This window comes from Molothrus ater, chromosome 3 (genome assembly GCF_012460135.2).
Source record: "Molothrus ater isolate BHLD 08-10-18 breed brown headed cowbird chromosome 3, BPBGC_Mater_1.1, whole genome shotgun sequence".
Taxonomy (NCBI): Eukaryota; Metazoa; Chordata; class Aves; order Passeriformes; family Icteridae; genus Molothrus; species Molothrus ater.
In genome coordinates this window covers 105,397,802-105,412,601 of record NC_050480.2, presented here as the reverse complement: position 1 = coordinate 105,412,601, position 14,800 = coordinate 105,397,802, and the positions used below count along the sequence as shown (strand labels likewise).

Genomic DNA, 14,800 nt, shown 5'->3' with positions numbered 1-14,800 from the left:
AGCTATCAGATATCAAATTTTAAAGGCTTTTAACAGTAAAACTAATGCCCTGGAGTAACAAAAAATGAGCTCTTCCTTATTTATTCTCCTCAACATTTAGTCCTGAATACATCAGGTGTAATCAGAAAAATTATTGTTTGCTATCATTTTTAGATGTTACCAAAATTTCTTCTATTTTTTTCACTTTCTCCATCTGGATGATTGGGATTCCTAAGACTCAAAGAAGATTGGTTGTTCCTACTATGTGCAGTTTGTCAGTGGGACTCAATTTCTATTCTTCTATCCTTTGTGCATATTGTTCATTTCAAGTCAAACAAACATATTTACACATTGACTAAAATTCTTAAGCTACTGATAATACCAAAGTTTCATTGCTGTTGTCTGACATCAGAAGAAATGTCATAACAAGCTGGTTATGCACGATAAAAGTAACAAGTTATCATGAACTGAGAAATAAAGTTTCTGAATCAGTAAGGGACAGCTTCAAAAGGACACATACATAGCTTATCAGAAGAGGTATCAGAACTTCCAATGCAGGGAGGAATATAATTCAAGAACTACAAGGACTATGACGCTAAAAACAAAACAAGTCTTTTCTTCACCATGATTTTGAGGATATCTAGAATATTTTTAATTGAACACTTGTGTAGAATAATTTAAAAATAATTGATTTAAAATATAATATGAATTGCAGTCCTCATATGCAAAGGTGACCTCTTATTTTACTAGGATTTACAATATTCATATGTAATGAAAAAAAAACCAAAAGAAACCCCAAAAATGCAAACAAACAAACAAAAAAACCCACAAGAAAAACAAAACAAAAACAAATAAAAAACCCCAAAGCGAACAGAATACAACCATTTGTGTGTATAAGCCCCTAAAAAAAAAATCTATTTTACAACAGTATAGAAATAATAGCGGCATTTTGGGAATGTACTTCCTGCATTTTCTTTCACCAGGGACACCTTTTTCCTGTCCCTTCAAACTCTCAATTCCTTCTTTTAGCAGCCACTGTGATAGAGCCCTACCTCTGAATGGCTGGGAAGAGTGCGGTGTGAGTAACTCTTTTCAGAAGCTGCCATCAATTCATCGTTAAGGAGAATCCTGAAGGAGCAGCTTGTGAGCTCTCCAGCTGGCATCTTCCTCCAAAGAGATCAATCACATTACCTCCTCGACATGTTCAACTTCAACCAGTCCAGGAAGCAAGAACCCCAAGTTTGTTTTAAAACCTGTCTCCAGCTCAGCAGTCTTGCAGGCCATTGCTGCGCCACCTGGCCTGCTCATCAAACTATTTATCATTCCCATTAATGCTGCCTTTGTGCTGCACAGGAAGAATGCAAGCAAATGCACTTTGCAATAGGCTGAACACATCAACCTTTTTCTGTAAGAAAACACTAATGCTCTTTTAAAGGCTACTCTTTATCTTAACCATGTCAAAAATTTCAAAACTAATAATATACTGCTTTGCAGAACTGCCAGAAAGCAGTCTTTCTATTTTTAGCAAGTTGTTTCTTCTCACACCTCTCTGTACTCTTCTCCTTCCCTGACAACCCCCTGCCCAGTTATTTTAGTTATGTCTCAGAAAAATCTCATTGCGTATTAGGCTTTGAAAGGGGTATGGGTAGAAGGGAGGAGAATGCTGGTTTATTAGCATTGATAGAATGTTTCACATCAATTGGAACAGTTAATTGCTGCAAAATGACTTGCAGAGATTACCCATGAACTCTAGTTTTATCATCTTCAACTAAAAAAAATCACTAGTGAAAGGATTAAAAAGGAATTGCACTAGCTGGTAGGGTTTTTCTAACAGTGGGCTGTTCTGTGTTCCTTGTGCTGTTGTATCTAATACAGCAACACCATTGAGAAAAGCACAGAGGAAATAGAGACAAAGGAAAAAGACAGCTTGATGCACCTTTCATATTTATTCATATTCAGAGTTTGTAGTACATTAAGATCATGTCACTCAATTCCAGCAGTGTAAAGCATCCTTAAAATGATCACCAGTTATATTTAATCCCATTTAAATACAGTAGGAATGGTTTCTTTAATGGAAAAAGTTCTAAGATATGTAGTCCAGAAAAAACAATTGTCTTTTCATAATTAATGCAGCTTCTTATTAGTAGCTTTAGAGTCCAACATTTTAGCAGGATTTTTCAATCTCATAGTTAAAGGGTTGGAGAACAATCCAAATAGTATATGTGTATGCATGTATATATATTTTATAAGTACTAATCCATTAGAGTCTGATGCCATTTGCAACCTACAATATTTAAAATGTGCTATGATTAGTGGCAGGGACATGAAGAGGAGTTCAAGGATATCTAATATTATGTTGACTTATTTTGCTGTTAAACGTGACTTCTACAAGGGAAACAATAGTACTATATCAGTAAAAAGAAGGAAATGTGTCTGGTAACTGACTTCAAAAGAATTTTCACCAAAGAAAATTCTATTTAACAAGCCCTTTGTCAAAAGTATAGCTGTTCTGTTTCAAATGTCTTTAGCTGAAAATTTAAAAATTAGATTCATGATGGCAAGCAAATACACAAGAATCATTCATGATAATAGTAGTATTTGCTCAAATGAGTTCTGGAGGTGTATTTGTATGATATAATTTCCTTCTGGGGGAAAAGTGCAGATGTAGAAAATGAGCACAATGTCCAACTACCTATACCTATGTCCCTATCTCCTTATCAAACCATACAGTGTGACTACTCACCAAACTCTTCCTCAGAGGTACAAAAGAGATGCAAACCACTGTTTATAAATCAGGACAACCTTAGAATATATAGACATGTTCTATCATATCTTAAGGAATTAATTCCAAATGCCACATTGCCCATATGTGGCCTTTTGGCTATACAAACGCATTCAAAGAATTTACATTGCAGCAGTTTATGCTTTAGGAAAAAAATAATTTGATCAAGTTGGGATTCTTGAGAAGAGGGGAAGGAAAGGGTGGGGGGTTTTGGTAATAATTCTTTTGAGCATATCACTAAATAAAGGTACTAGTTACCCTGAAAGGCAGTTCTGGACCACTGAGTATCAGAGGACAAATAAAAGTTACATTATTTCCTACTGAAAATACTTTTGAAAACTATCTCTTGGATGGCATCCATGCCAGTAATCAGAGAAAACGTTTCAGGCTAGGTAGTTTTCTTCTGAATTTTTTTTCCTAGACTGTGTAATAGAATAGAATCATAGAAACATTATCCAAGATCACAGAGCCCTACCTTTGACCAAAGACCACCACACCAATTCAAGCATAGCACTAAGTACCAAGTAATTTCTTTGAAAACTTCCAGGAATGGTGACCCCACCATCTCTCTGGACAGCCTGTTCCAATTCTCAGTATCTGAGAAAAATTCTCCTTTCTAAAACAAGCAAAAAACAAAAAAAAGGCAGAACTGTATTTTTAATTACACATGTCTGTGCAGGTATGTATATGCATTTGAAATACAAATCTCATTATTATGAAAAAATTTATAAGTGTCTAGACTAGGCCAGAAAAAAATAAAAACCAACCCAAACTAAAATCCCAATCCCCCTTTCTTTTAGACTAAAAAAAATAATAATTTTTAAACAGTTACTTAGTACAGGAAAGGAGAAGTGTTTAAAATTATATTCATGACTAATACTGAAGTTGCAATTACTAAAATAGCATCTATAGAACAGACTAGTTTTAGGGTTAAAAAAAATCACTGCAAGAAAACCATGGATCTAGGTTTAACTCCATAGACAGTCAAGATTTCTATTCTGATACTGTGCATATCACTTAATTTTTCTGCATCTCGGGTCTAAGCATCAGAATGTTAAATCCATTGTACTGCTGTTTCAGCATAACCAGCTGTAACTGAAGAGCAAGGCAATAATCAGCTTTATTGTTTTCCTTAAATATGCTAAGCAAGCACATCAGAGCATGGGTGCAAACATCTTTTATAGTTGCAAATAGCCAATCCCAATTCAGCTTATTTCCAGTAACAATTCTTTTCTAATAAAGGCTTTGCAGTACTGCAGTGAAAAAAGCCCTCTACCCCATCTCATATAGTTCCACAAGAGAGAACTGACGTGCCACTAAAAGACCTTCAGTTCATGGAACAGTTTTGATCTTGAAGATCACCATAAAACTTTTTCTTTTGCCACCTGAGTACTTATCAGATGCAGCATACGGCAACTAGAAAAAAATAAATAAAAAACTGAGTCCTGTCCATCCCTTCCTCACCTTTGCATATAATGTGTGAAAATATAAGAAAAAATATCATAATTGAAGGAAATGCTGAAAATTAAGACAACATTATGCCTTATCAATATATTAGATTTGCCATCTTTTTCTAGTCTCCAGCTACATTTGACATTTATGCTCTATTATGTCAAATGCTTTGTTATGATATGACTGATTTGAAATGTTGTTGCTATTCTGTTTTCTAAATATGTTTTTTTGAACATTTTCATAAAGTTTTATCATTAATTCAGTATTATGATGGTGACAGCAATAAGAATTAACAGTCCTGGGCATTTCAAATTAATTATCATAATTGTATGAAATATGATCTCTCAAGTGGATGATGTATGAGCAGTGTAATTTAATGAGGGTAAAGAGTGAAAAAAAGAGCCATACTACTGTCAAAAGATAAAAGATTTTGTCAAAGATGTCAGAATCAATGACAAAAGAAGCAATACAACAAGTTAGCAATTCTAAAATGGTCTTAACTTGAAAAGACACATAAATGAACATCCTCAGACAGAATTTACACCAGCTTAGCACATTTACTCTTGGAAACAAAAGCAGTTTCATTTTTGCTTTAAAAGAAAGGAACTCGTAAGAGTGCAAGAGAGAAAAAAACTCTCTAATTGAAGCTGAAATGAATCAAGACAGTAATATTTGAACTGAGAGTGACGCAGCAATTCATGAAGGGACTGACATCACAAGTATATTTCACAGTGTTCTCCCAGCCAGAGGATAAAATATGGAATCCTTTTACTTTACAATTACTAAAGTATGTAATATGAAATAAGAGTAAAACTGTACTGCAGTTTGGATAAATCTTAAAGGTATGCCCCATACAAGAATGTGAAACTGATCTTGTCTCAGTTTTCCTCTTCATTTTTCACTTAGTTTTCCTATCATATATGTCTGTATTTAGACATATAAAAAAATTTCCAGTCTTCATGAAACAATATTTTGATAAGAAGTTCCCTAGGCAGTTTTCTGTAAGGTTTAAATTCTTAAGTTTCTTCAAACCCACATTAGCAAAACAATTAAAGCACTATTTGAAATATGTTAATTATTATAACTTATGGAAATATTACCTCCACCTCTGTTCCTTTGGCTTATCGAAAAATACTATAAAACATATTATGTACTTTTGAAACTTATTTATTTTAAATCCATAGATTTGTTTTTGTGACACTGAGTCTTATTGCAGTAAGTTCAAATTCAATTATTGGTTAAAATATGGGTGAGAGCTGTAGCAACATGTTTTCCTGAAAGATGGGCTAGAATCATGCATTTTGTTAACTTGTTAACATTTACTTTGCTTTTAAAAAAATTAATTGAAATCTGTACAGAATTATTCTCAAAGAACAATTACAGGCCAGTTTGCCATAAAAGAATAACAGAATTGAACACTTTTTCTTCAGACAACTAGCTAAAGTAATCGTGAACATCTGCATAAGGACTAAAAGTGCTTGAAAGGGAAATTTTAACTTCACAACATCCTCCATATTACTGATATATTGATATAACACTAGAAAAAATATTTCTGGACTTTACAGAATAAATGTGCAATAACTGTCTTAGTAAAGGAATAGACTAACCAGCTACATCCAAATACCACAATCAGGTTTAGCACAAAACTACTAATTGAAACTTCCCGTGAAACTACTGTGCACAGCACTTGAAACATTCTATATTTAAAAGACTTTATGGAATATATAATCATTCAGGATAATATTCCCTCATTGTCCAAATTATTCGTGTTATTAATTATTATAATTTTACCAAATTTGAATTTATTAAAGAAGGCTTAAAAGTCTTTTTTCCTCAATAAAAATGTTCAAAAAAGTGCTAGAAATGCTGTAACCTCTCTGAACTGGTGATTGAAAAGATGTGGAACAGAACTACATGCCATTCCAGTTTATATGCATGGGAAGCTTCAAGTCTACTTTGTTCACATACCCTACTTTAGGTACTCATTTCATTCATTCCACTAAAGCAACACAGAATAACTGTTAATTGATAATGCACAAATTAGGAATTAATTAGTTCCATTTAGCATTCTGTGCTAAGCTATGCACCCCAATTGCTATCTTTGATATTATTTATACAAAAATTTATTCATTTGCAGAATAAAATACCCACCTAGCCATTCATAAGCAGCCAGTACTCTAAATTCTGCATCTGCTTCATAGAACCAGAATAAATGCTAGCTAAAACTGCACAAGTCAAAACATTATAAATATACAAAAGTACACACGGATGCAATTAGATACAGTTTTCATCTATACATAAAATAAACATAAATCCAATTTGAGAAATCAGTATCAATGGCAGTGGAATAACTTAATATTCATTATAATTTAATGTTTCTGCACATTTGATAGAGACATTAGCACGAGTGGTAGTAAATAGTCCTGATAGAGACTTTTGAAGATTAGCCTTATCTGTCTTTTCTTTTTCTGTTCTAAGATCAGTATGAAAACATTGATGTTGAAAAAATTAAAGAATAAAAATTAATGATAATAAAAAACATACAAACAAACAAAACCAAAACAAAACAAAAAAAGAAAACAAAAAACCAAAGCAAAACAAAATTTAAAAAAACCACCACCCACAAAAAACACCAACAAACCACCAAACTCATTAGGTGGATTTTCCCAAGCCTTTCAAGGACACTTGTTATTTTGTTCTAACCTAAATGTTCCTAGTTATCAACTTGTTCTGTTGATATATATTGATATCCCACAGTCCTCATAGGACATCAAGCCTTCCAGCCCTTTCACCAGCCTCGTTGGCCTACTCAAGACACATTCAAGTACCTTAATAATATTTTGATTCTGAGAGCCATAACTGCACACAAAATCAAGATGAGGCCAAAATAACACCAAATACAGCAGTAATTAGATAATAGGAATTTTAATACCAGTCCCAAGAAAAAAATTGTCATTTTATTACAAATCAATGCCACCTGCATACTAGAGTAAATATAGCAACAAAATGACATCTTTAAACTTCCTTCATTTCAGTTAAAGCACAGGATTCACTGCTAAAGACCAACACAAAACATTTTTATTTCTGAAATAATTTTTCAGCATTTAGTTTGGCTTCTGTTAATGGATGTAACAGATTTTTGGTGTTTATACTCATTCACTCAAGACCAAAACAAAAGTTAATTAAGAAAAAATATCCAGAATGCTGTTTATATCAACTTCTTCTGTTGATATATAAAAGTATCAATATTGATATCTCTACAAGTGCTTCTATAATTTAAGAGCTCATCATCTAATTATTCATGCATTTTTTTCTCTTTTTTTTAATTGTCTGTAATTAAAAAACTTATTTACAGTTTGCCTAGTCTGTTTTCTTCAGCACAGAGATTAGAATACATACTCAAAATTAAGTTATTGTTTTGAGACCAATTAAATCCATTAGGACATGCAGATGACAAACATATTGTCATTTTTCCACTTTTCTTTCTTAAAAACAATTGACTGTAGCAAATCTGTAAATCTGAAAGGACTTAATTAATGTCCAGGGACAGTTTAGTGGAATTTAATTAACAAAGAGACCATAAATTACTTTAAGGGAGAAAAAAAACTAACCGGCCCCTCATTACATCCTGCTAAGAGGTTTTTTAGATTTGGGTTTTGGGTTTTTGTTGTTTTGTTGTTTATTTTTGGGGTTTTTTTTATTTTGTTGATGTTTTTTTCTTTTTTTTGGGGAGGGGGTGGATTTTTGCTGGAGTTTTGTCTGTTTCCGCATTTGTTTTTTAACACGAAATCCTAGTTAAAAGAAATATGCTTTTCCATTTAAAATGACCAAAAGAAGCAATATTTATCTTTTTTAGCAAGAAAAATGTTTTAGAGCCTTACTACAATTTTTTTGCCTGTACAAATATGGGCTATATTAAAAAAAGTCTTGATAGAAGAAAAAGGAAATTAAATCAAAGAAGGAAGCAGAAAGTAGCTATTATTTAATGTGAAAGAAAAAAATTAAAATAATGAAAGTCAGTGCAGGACTCTTAAACCAGAGATCCACAAAAAAAGGACTCACACATTTCTAATTTCCTGAAAGAAAAAACCCCATCTACTTAGTGCAACAATACCTACGCCATACAATTCTACCAGGGCAGAGGCTTTATTATAATATTAAAACCTTTGTCCATTCTATGTTCATTTTTATTTCTATTACCATATCCCCCCAGTAAAAACTGCATCTCTTTTTACCGAGTCAAGGTAGAATTAACCTCTCTAGTTTATTCATCTACTTCATCTTATTTGTACAGTCTTGACTCTTCCTTATTACGCTGTACCCAACCTGATCTTTGCTCACTCCACTGTTATTGATCATATCCCTCTAGAAACTTCCCTGTACCTATTTCAGCATGGCACAATCTCTATTTTCTCCTGTGGCAAGCTATCTTGCATTCCTCATTACACACTCATGAACAGGAGGAAGGTCTGATCAGCACAGAACAAACCAGCACTGTCTGATATGAGGAGCAATAGCTGGACTGCAGACATTCATCTTCTCTGACTTAGCCACTTCTGCATCATAAAGCACGGCCAGGGTCCATGTGCTACCCACAGTGTATTAAAAACAACTTATGCCTTTGTCTCAAATTAGGAATAAGATGCACAGCTATTCCTTCTTTGAGAATATAGGGAGAATGCTTTAAAGAGGGAGACAACAAACTAATGTCTGTTCTTAGCAGTAATCTCCATTATTACAAAGGGAGACTGGGATTCCAAATTTTCTCTCTTATTTCAAACTGGGCTCTAAGCACTGACTTCCCCTTTACCACCTTCATACCAGCCAATCTCAAATCAAATTAGATCCAGACCAAATACAAATATCTATTTCATACATCTCACAGAATCATAAAATAGTTTGGGTTAGAAGGAACCTTAAACATCATCTAGTTACGATCCTGTCCTCAGAGGCAGGGATACCTCACCTTAATTTTTTGAAGGCATCTACTCTGTGGATTGAAAGACACAAAAAATAGTATGGAAGACTTCTACACTTACATGGATCAGTCACATAAATGGCTTTCCTTCATACAAGGTAGAAACTTGGGGGATTGAATAGAGCTGGACACAATGTCCCCACTGTCCAGGGGCAGTTGGACTGTGCGCTTGGAGTATTGGTCTCTAGCATACCTCTGGGAGTGACACTAGAGTTAACATGGCCTTTTATTGGCTGCAAAGTGTCAAATAACCACACAGCTTTTACCATTTGTTTTTACCCTAGAAGATATATCCCACTCTGAGATGAAGAACATGGACACAATTTTTTTTTAGCTCTGAAGCAGGTGATCTCTCCTTTATTATTACTAAACGTGAGCAAATCCTTAGAAAATTCAATAAACTGAGCCCTAATATTTAAGTAGATAAACATATTTTTAGAATGTATTTATCACATGAAATCATGCTTTTCCTCAGAGTCAACCTGCCATCTTGCAGGACATGTGGGAAATTGATAATTTCTTGGAGAAGTATCCAGACCTAGTTTATGCATGCTTTATACCTTTTTTTCCTCTCTATAATAAAAGTATCAGCTGCTTTTGTATCCATGTTTACAATACTACTAAAAATACATAAAGCAAATATGAATCTCCAAAAAATATTAGTTTTAGCAATTAAATTATTACTGTAGCTGCTATACCAACAAATTATTGTCTTGACCAGCATAGCCTTTGGGGAATTGTCCATTCAGATAAAGGAAATCCATAGCTCTAAAATCATCATTAAAAAAGGCATATACCATCATCCTCAACAACCATCCAATAAAAGAGTGCAAAATGTAGGTGATTAAAAGAGAAACAAAGAAAAAAGAAATTAAGAAGTGTATCCATCTTTCATTAAGGAATCACTGATCAAATGGACAAAACAGACATAAACTGTGATAAATATTTTGTATTCATTGCCTTCATTTTAATGATTTGTAATTAGGTCTTAAAATGGCACAAGTCATACAACAAAATTTCTAAATCTTAGTTGAAACATCATTTTAAACTCTAGTCCCAGACTCATAACTGAATATTTGTCTTATCCTATGACAGGAGAGAGCCACTTCCCAAGATCAAGTGACTACTTCCTTTCAAAAGGTTCCTCTCCCCCTGCCTCAAAAACCACCAGTTTGCACTTTAACACCAACAGATATATAAAATCTGCTTCTTTAAGACTAATAGTTTCCCATAGCTAAGAGTTGTTCCTGTATGTACTCCAAAGACAAGTGATGCTGTGCACTTCCCAGCAGTGTCATTTGCTTTTAAAGTCCTGGAATTATCCATAGGAGATGTTACTAACAAAGAGAAGTTGACAGTCCTTAAAAAGTAGAATTTAAGTTCACTTTACAGAAAACACCACAAAAAAAGACAGAGGATAACCTTTTTAAAACAGACTGGGGTTTTTTTTCTGCCTCTTCAGACAGAAAGAGATTTCAAGAGAAAAACAAAAAATATTGTAGATGAGATTACGGGAGCTACCACTCTTACAATATAAAGAGCCTGGCCACTCCAGAAAGAAATATCATTTTAAAGAGATTATATCCTGGAACAAGTCTGTATGCTTTTCAAATAGATTAAATAACTCAATCTAATAATTCATTGTGAATTTTATTTTAAAATTTTCTAAAAGAGGTTATGTTTGGGGTTTTGTCTCTCTCAAATATTAACAGTAATACCAATTAGAACAAGTAGATCAAAATATATACAAGAAAATCTTCTTTTTAATTTTCTTTCCCATTTCTATTTATGTCCTGGCTTCAAAACATGATTTATTGAGATGAGGCCTATCAAGGCTGCCAACAATATATCTCTGGATATGAAGAGATCATTAAACACAAAGTATTCTTTTGGTTTATCTTTTCTTGGACAGTAGAGAATTACTTGACATTATTGAGCAAAGCAGTTTCAAAGTATTAAAACATATGAATTTTCTAATGGAATTGACTTTTTAAGAGATAACCTGTTCTTGAAAAAAGAGCTAAGCTCCAAAGGATTTTAATCAATGTGAAATATCTCCAATTTACACAAACCTTAAGCATCACAACTCACTTATTTCTTTCATAATTTGGTTAAAATTTGAGGATTTAGCTTCCTTTCCTATTTCAGAAAAATAATAGATAAAAATTTAGAAAAAAAAAAGAGAGAAAAAAAAACAAACAAGCTACATATTGCTAGCCTTAGGTCTGTAAAGCTACAGAAACCTTTGGTAAGACCAGCCCACAAACTTGTAATGAAGCAGCCTCTAAATGTCCCTGCCTTAACAATTTTTTTTTTCTTTTACGTAAGGGAAAATATCAGTTATAAACACTTTTATGCACCATTTTCTCTGCTCCCTCCTCATCTTTTGGTAGCTACACATCCATCTTATCTGAGCTTGAATGCAAGTAGGTCTTATGTCCTGGTGTAGTACCTGCTGTTTATCTAGCACAGTTAGTCTTCCCTAGAGGGAGCCTCACTTTGTTTCCTGATCCTAATTTTTTTTATTTCAGATTTGGATAGAGAGTAGCATCATGTAATGAGCACATCAACAGCCTTCCAGTTCAATGAACCACAAGAAGAACTTGAGACTCCCTATGCTCTTTTCATGACAATGATGGATCAGCCAGCATGGAAGAAGTTACCAGCATTTCCCATAAGATTTAATATGTCTTCTTTGGCCAAGCACCTTCCTTCTATCTCCCATTACAGTGATATTTTCCTCTTAACCAAAGTCTTATTTCTAACCACCACTAGACCTCAAATGAAATGTAAGTTTTACAGCATTTTTCAAAGGCACCACTGTCAAGGTGAAACTGAAAGGCAAAAAAAAATTTTAAGATGATTAAGGGAAAGGTAATAACCTAGTATATTTCTGCTGGAAAATTCAGGAATTAATTTTAACTCCTGTAATTCATCTGTAAAACAAGCCTTCAAACTTCCTTTTGGTCCAACTGCCAGGAGCTGAAACCAGAGCTCCTTCTTCACTTCTATCTGAAGAAACAGATACTAAAATTCCAAACAAATATGGCATCTGTTTTCAAACTCAACCAACACCAGAAGCAGCACCAGAATTTAAGCTTTCTATTTCACTGAGCACACTAGTGTATTTTTCAAGTTACCATATTTTTCTTCCAAGTTTAAATTTTAAGTAAAATCAAAAGACATAGCTGTTAGCAACTGTTAAGACACTGCAGAAAACACAGACAGAGTGTGACCAATTTATTGACAGCTGTGAGCTCAAACACACATAATTCAGCAACTGAAGCATACTTATGAGAATACTTATGCTAATAAGTCCACATTATTTGTTGTACACTGCCTTACCCGTAAAATTCTTGCAAACTATTAAAGATTTCTTAATTTATGAAATATGAGTAGTGGCACCCTTCCTCCCTCTCTTTGTGTATGTGAATAGATGTGCACACAGCCTGATGCTTTGGCCTTACCAGTGCTGTCATCGTAAACAACAGTAACTGTTTTCCACTTGAAGAACTGCACAAGGTCAAGGATGGCACGGCTGAGTGAAGAGAAATCCGGATAGAGGCTGACATAGAAGGAGTCCTTGTTGTCTGACACCTGATGTTTCCAGCGGGTCTGGATGTGTGGAACTCCCAAGGCATTGCAGATGGACTGCACGGCGTTGGCTGAGGAGCTGTGGGATGGTCCGAAGATGGCTGCCACCCCAAGGGACAGCTGATCACAGGCTGAAGAGGAGACAGAAGTCTGTCAATGATGAGAGGAAAAAAGGCAGTGTGCCAAAAGGTATTGCACAATTCATATTAAACAAAAGGCACTCCATGAAATATGACTGTCTTACTGACAGAGCTTCCTTCTTGTGTAGCACTTTCATTTACACATTTCAACTTCAGAATATGCTTCCAAGCTTTCATTATAAACTGATGAATATTGACTCTTAACATCTAAACAGTGCTCAGCTATGTTTAATAAACATTCCTATGTCAGTGGAAGCTATAAAGGCCAGTAATCATGTGTCTTTTTAAAAGTACTGATGAATAAAATAGGCTTGTGCTTAGCTGCATCTTACATTTAGAAAAGGGTCAAATAGGACAGTATCCTAATTTGGGTTGTTTAAGTGATAACTTCCTCCTCAATCAGTCACCACTACTTCTACTGAAGTCCTAATTACTCAGAAATTTTACATGTGAAGTACCCCAAAGTTAATTATCAGGCACATTTTAATTTCATTAAAATGGACATTTGAATTTCTGCATCTGAAATAGGTATGTTGGTTAGTACAATTAAAGGACCAGCCTTTTCCCTAAAATTAAATTGCTGTCTGTTAGTGAAAAAAAATTAAGTGCCCCTTCTTAAAAACAGGAAATGCTCAGTTTTGCTATACTTGTATAGAAAACTGGCCCTGAGAGTCACTGACATAATACTGCTGTATTCAAGTGGCTCAGCTTCCTGTTTTCTGATACAGGGTGGCCCTACCTGTACTGTTATTAGCAGTCTCTGGTCTGTATAATCTCCCACAGTACACCCCAGTATCATCTTGTTGAATATTTGTTAGAACATGCCAAAAGAAGGCAGGAAAAAATAATCAATACCGAAGACCAGAGTTTCAGCCAAGGCCCTGCTCCTATCTCGTTCACTACCATAGGCATAACTTTTACAAGTACACAGCTCTGAAAAGCAGACTCTCCCTTCTGGGAAAACAACTCATTTGGTAGAGAGAAGTAATGAAAACCAAACTAGACACGAGTATTTATATGGGGTTTGATTAATTCTGTTACTCCACCATCAGTGTTCCTGACAGCTGAGGAAACAAGCAGTGGAAACACATCTTGCTGCATTGCTTTTCTCATCAATTCAAAATTAATTGTTGTGCACATTCTTTTCAACTTGATGAAAATATGGCTAAGTCTTTCAAGTGCATTCCAGAAACTATACTGGCACACCTTTTTATTGCTGCAGAGCACCGGTGGTTTAAATAAACTTGTCAGACACACAGGATCTTCATTGCTATTCGGTGTGTTGCCTAAATGACTAGCTCAATAAAAAAACATTTATGCTAATATTGCCCTTCCTAAGAGTAATCAACAAGCTTTATGCAAATGTCAGTAAATGGGATCACTAACAACAGCAATAGCTACCAGATGGCTTTTCAATGGACTTTTTTTTTTCCTCTTTCTGAGATTTGAATAATGCAATGCTTTCACACGTGATTTAATATGGCACTGGCTCTATCAGATGCATACCAATTTTCCTAGAATTTTGAGGGATATTTTGTTGCATTTACATTATTCTTCACTGAAACAGTAACTTGGAAATATCTTCTTGACTTCAGGTTGCTTATTCATATTGTACCTTTAAAAAGCCATTAATATTTCATCTATATTCAACTTCAAAAGTATGTGTTAATAAGAGGTCTAAACAGGCTATTTTTGATGCAGTGCCTGCCTGCTCACTAATGGACATGATAATGAACCACAAAAATGAGTCAAATGCTTAAACTTCATTGTTAAAATTCTGCTTTGTATCCATCATAATAAAATGAACCATTTTGTGTTAACCTTTAGCCTCTGATTCTGAACTAAAACACCTGTGAGCACAAATGCAGTTGTCTG

General features: G+C 34.2%; 1 protein-coding gene across 6 annotated transcripts in view; it reads right to left on the bottom strand.

Moving 5' to 3' along the window:
* GRIK2 (glutamate ionotropic receptor kainate type subunit 2) overlaps positions 1 to 14,800 on the bottom strand; it is a 358,260-nt gene that overhangs the window by 223,855 nt on the left and 119,605 nt on the right. For 5 of the 6 annotated variants that reach the window (XM_036379661.2, XM_054514245.1, XM_036379660.2 and 2 more), the window contains one exon: positions 12,659 to 12,916. In XM_036379661.2, the coding sequence (XP_036235554.1) occupies positions 12,659 to 12,916 (258 nt within the window). Of the gene's footprint in view, positions 1 to 12,658; positions 12,936 to 14,800 lie in introns of all 6 variants that reach the window. The other variant, XM_054514247.1, reaches the window with a different exon arrangement.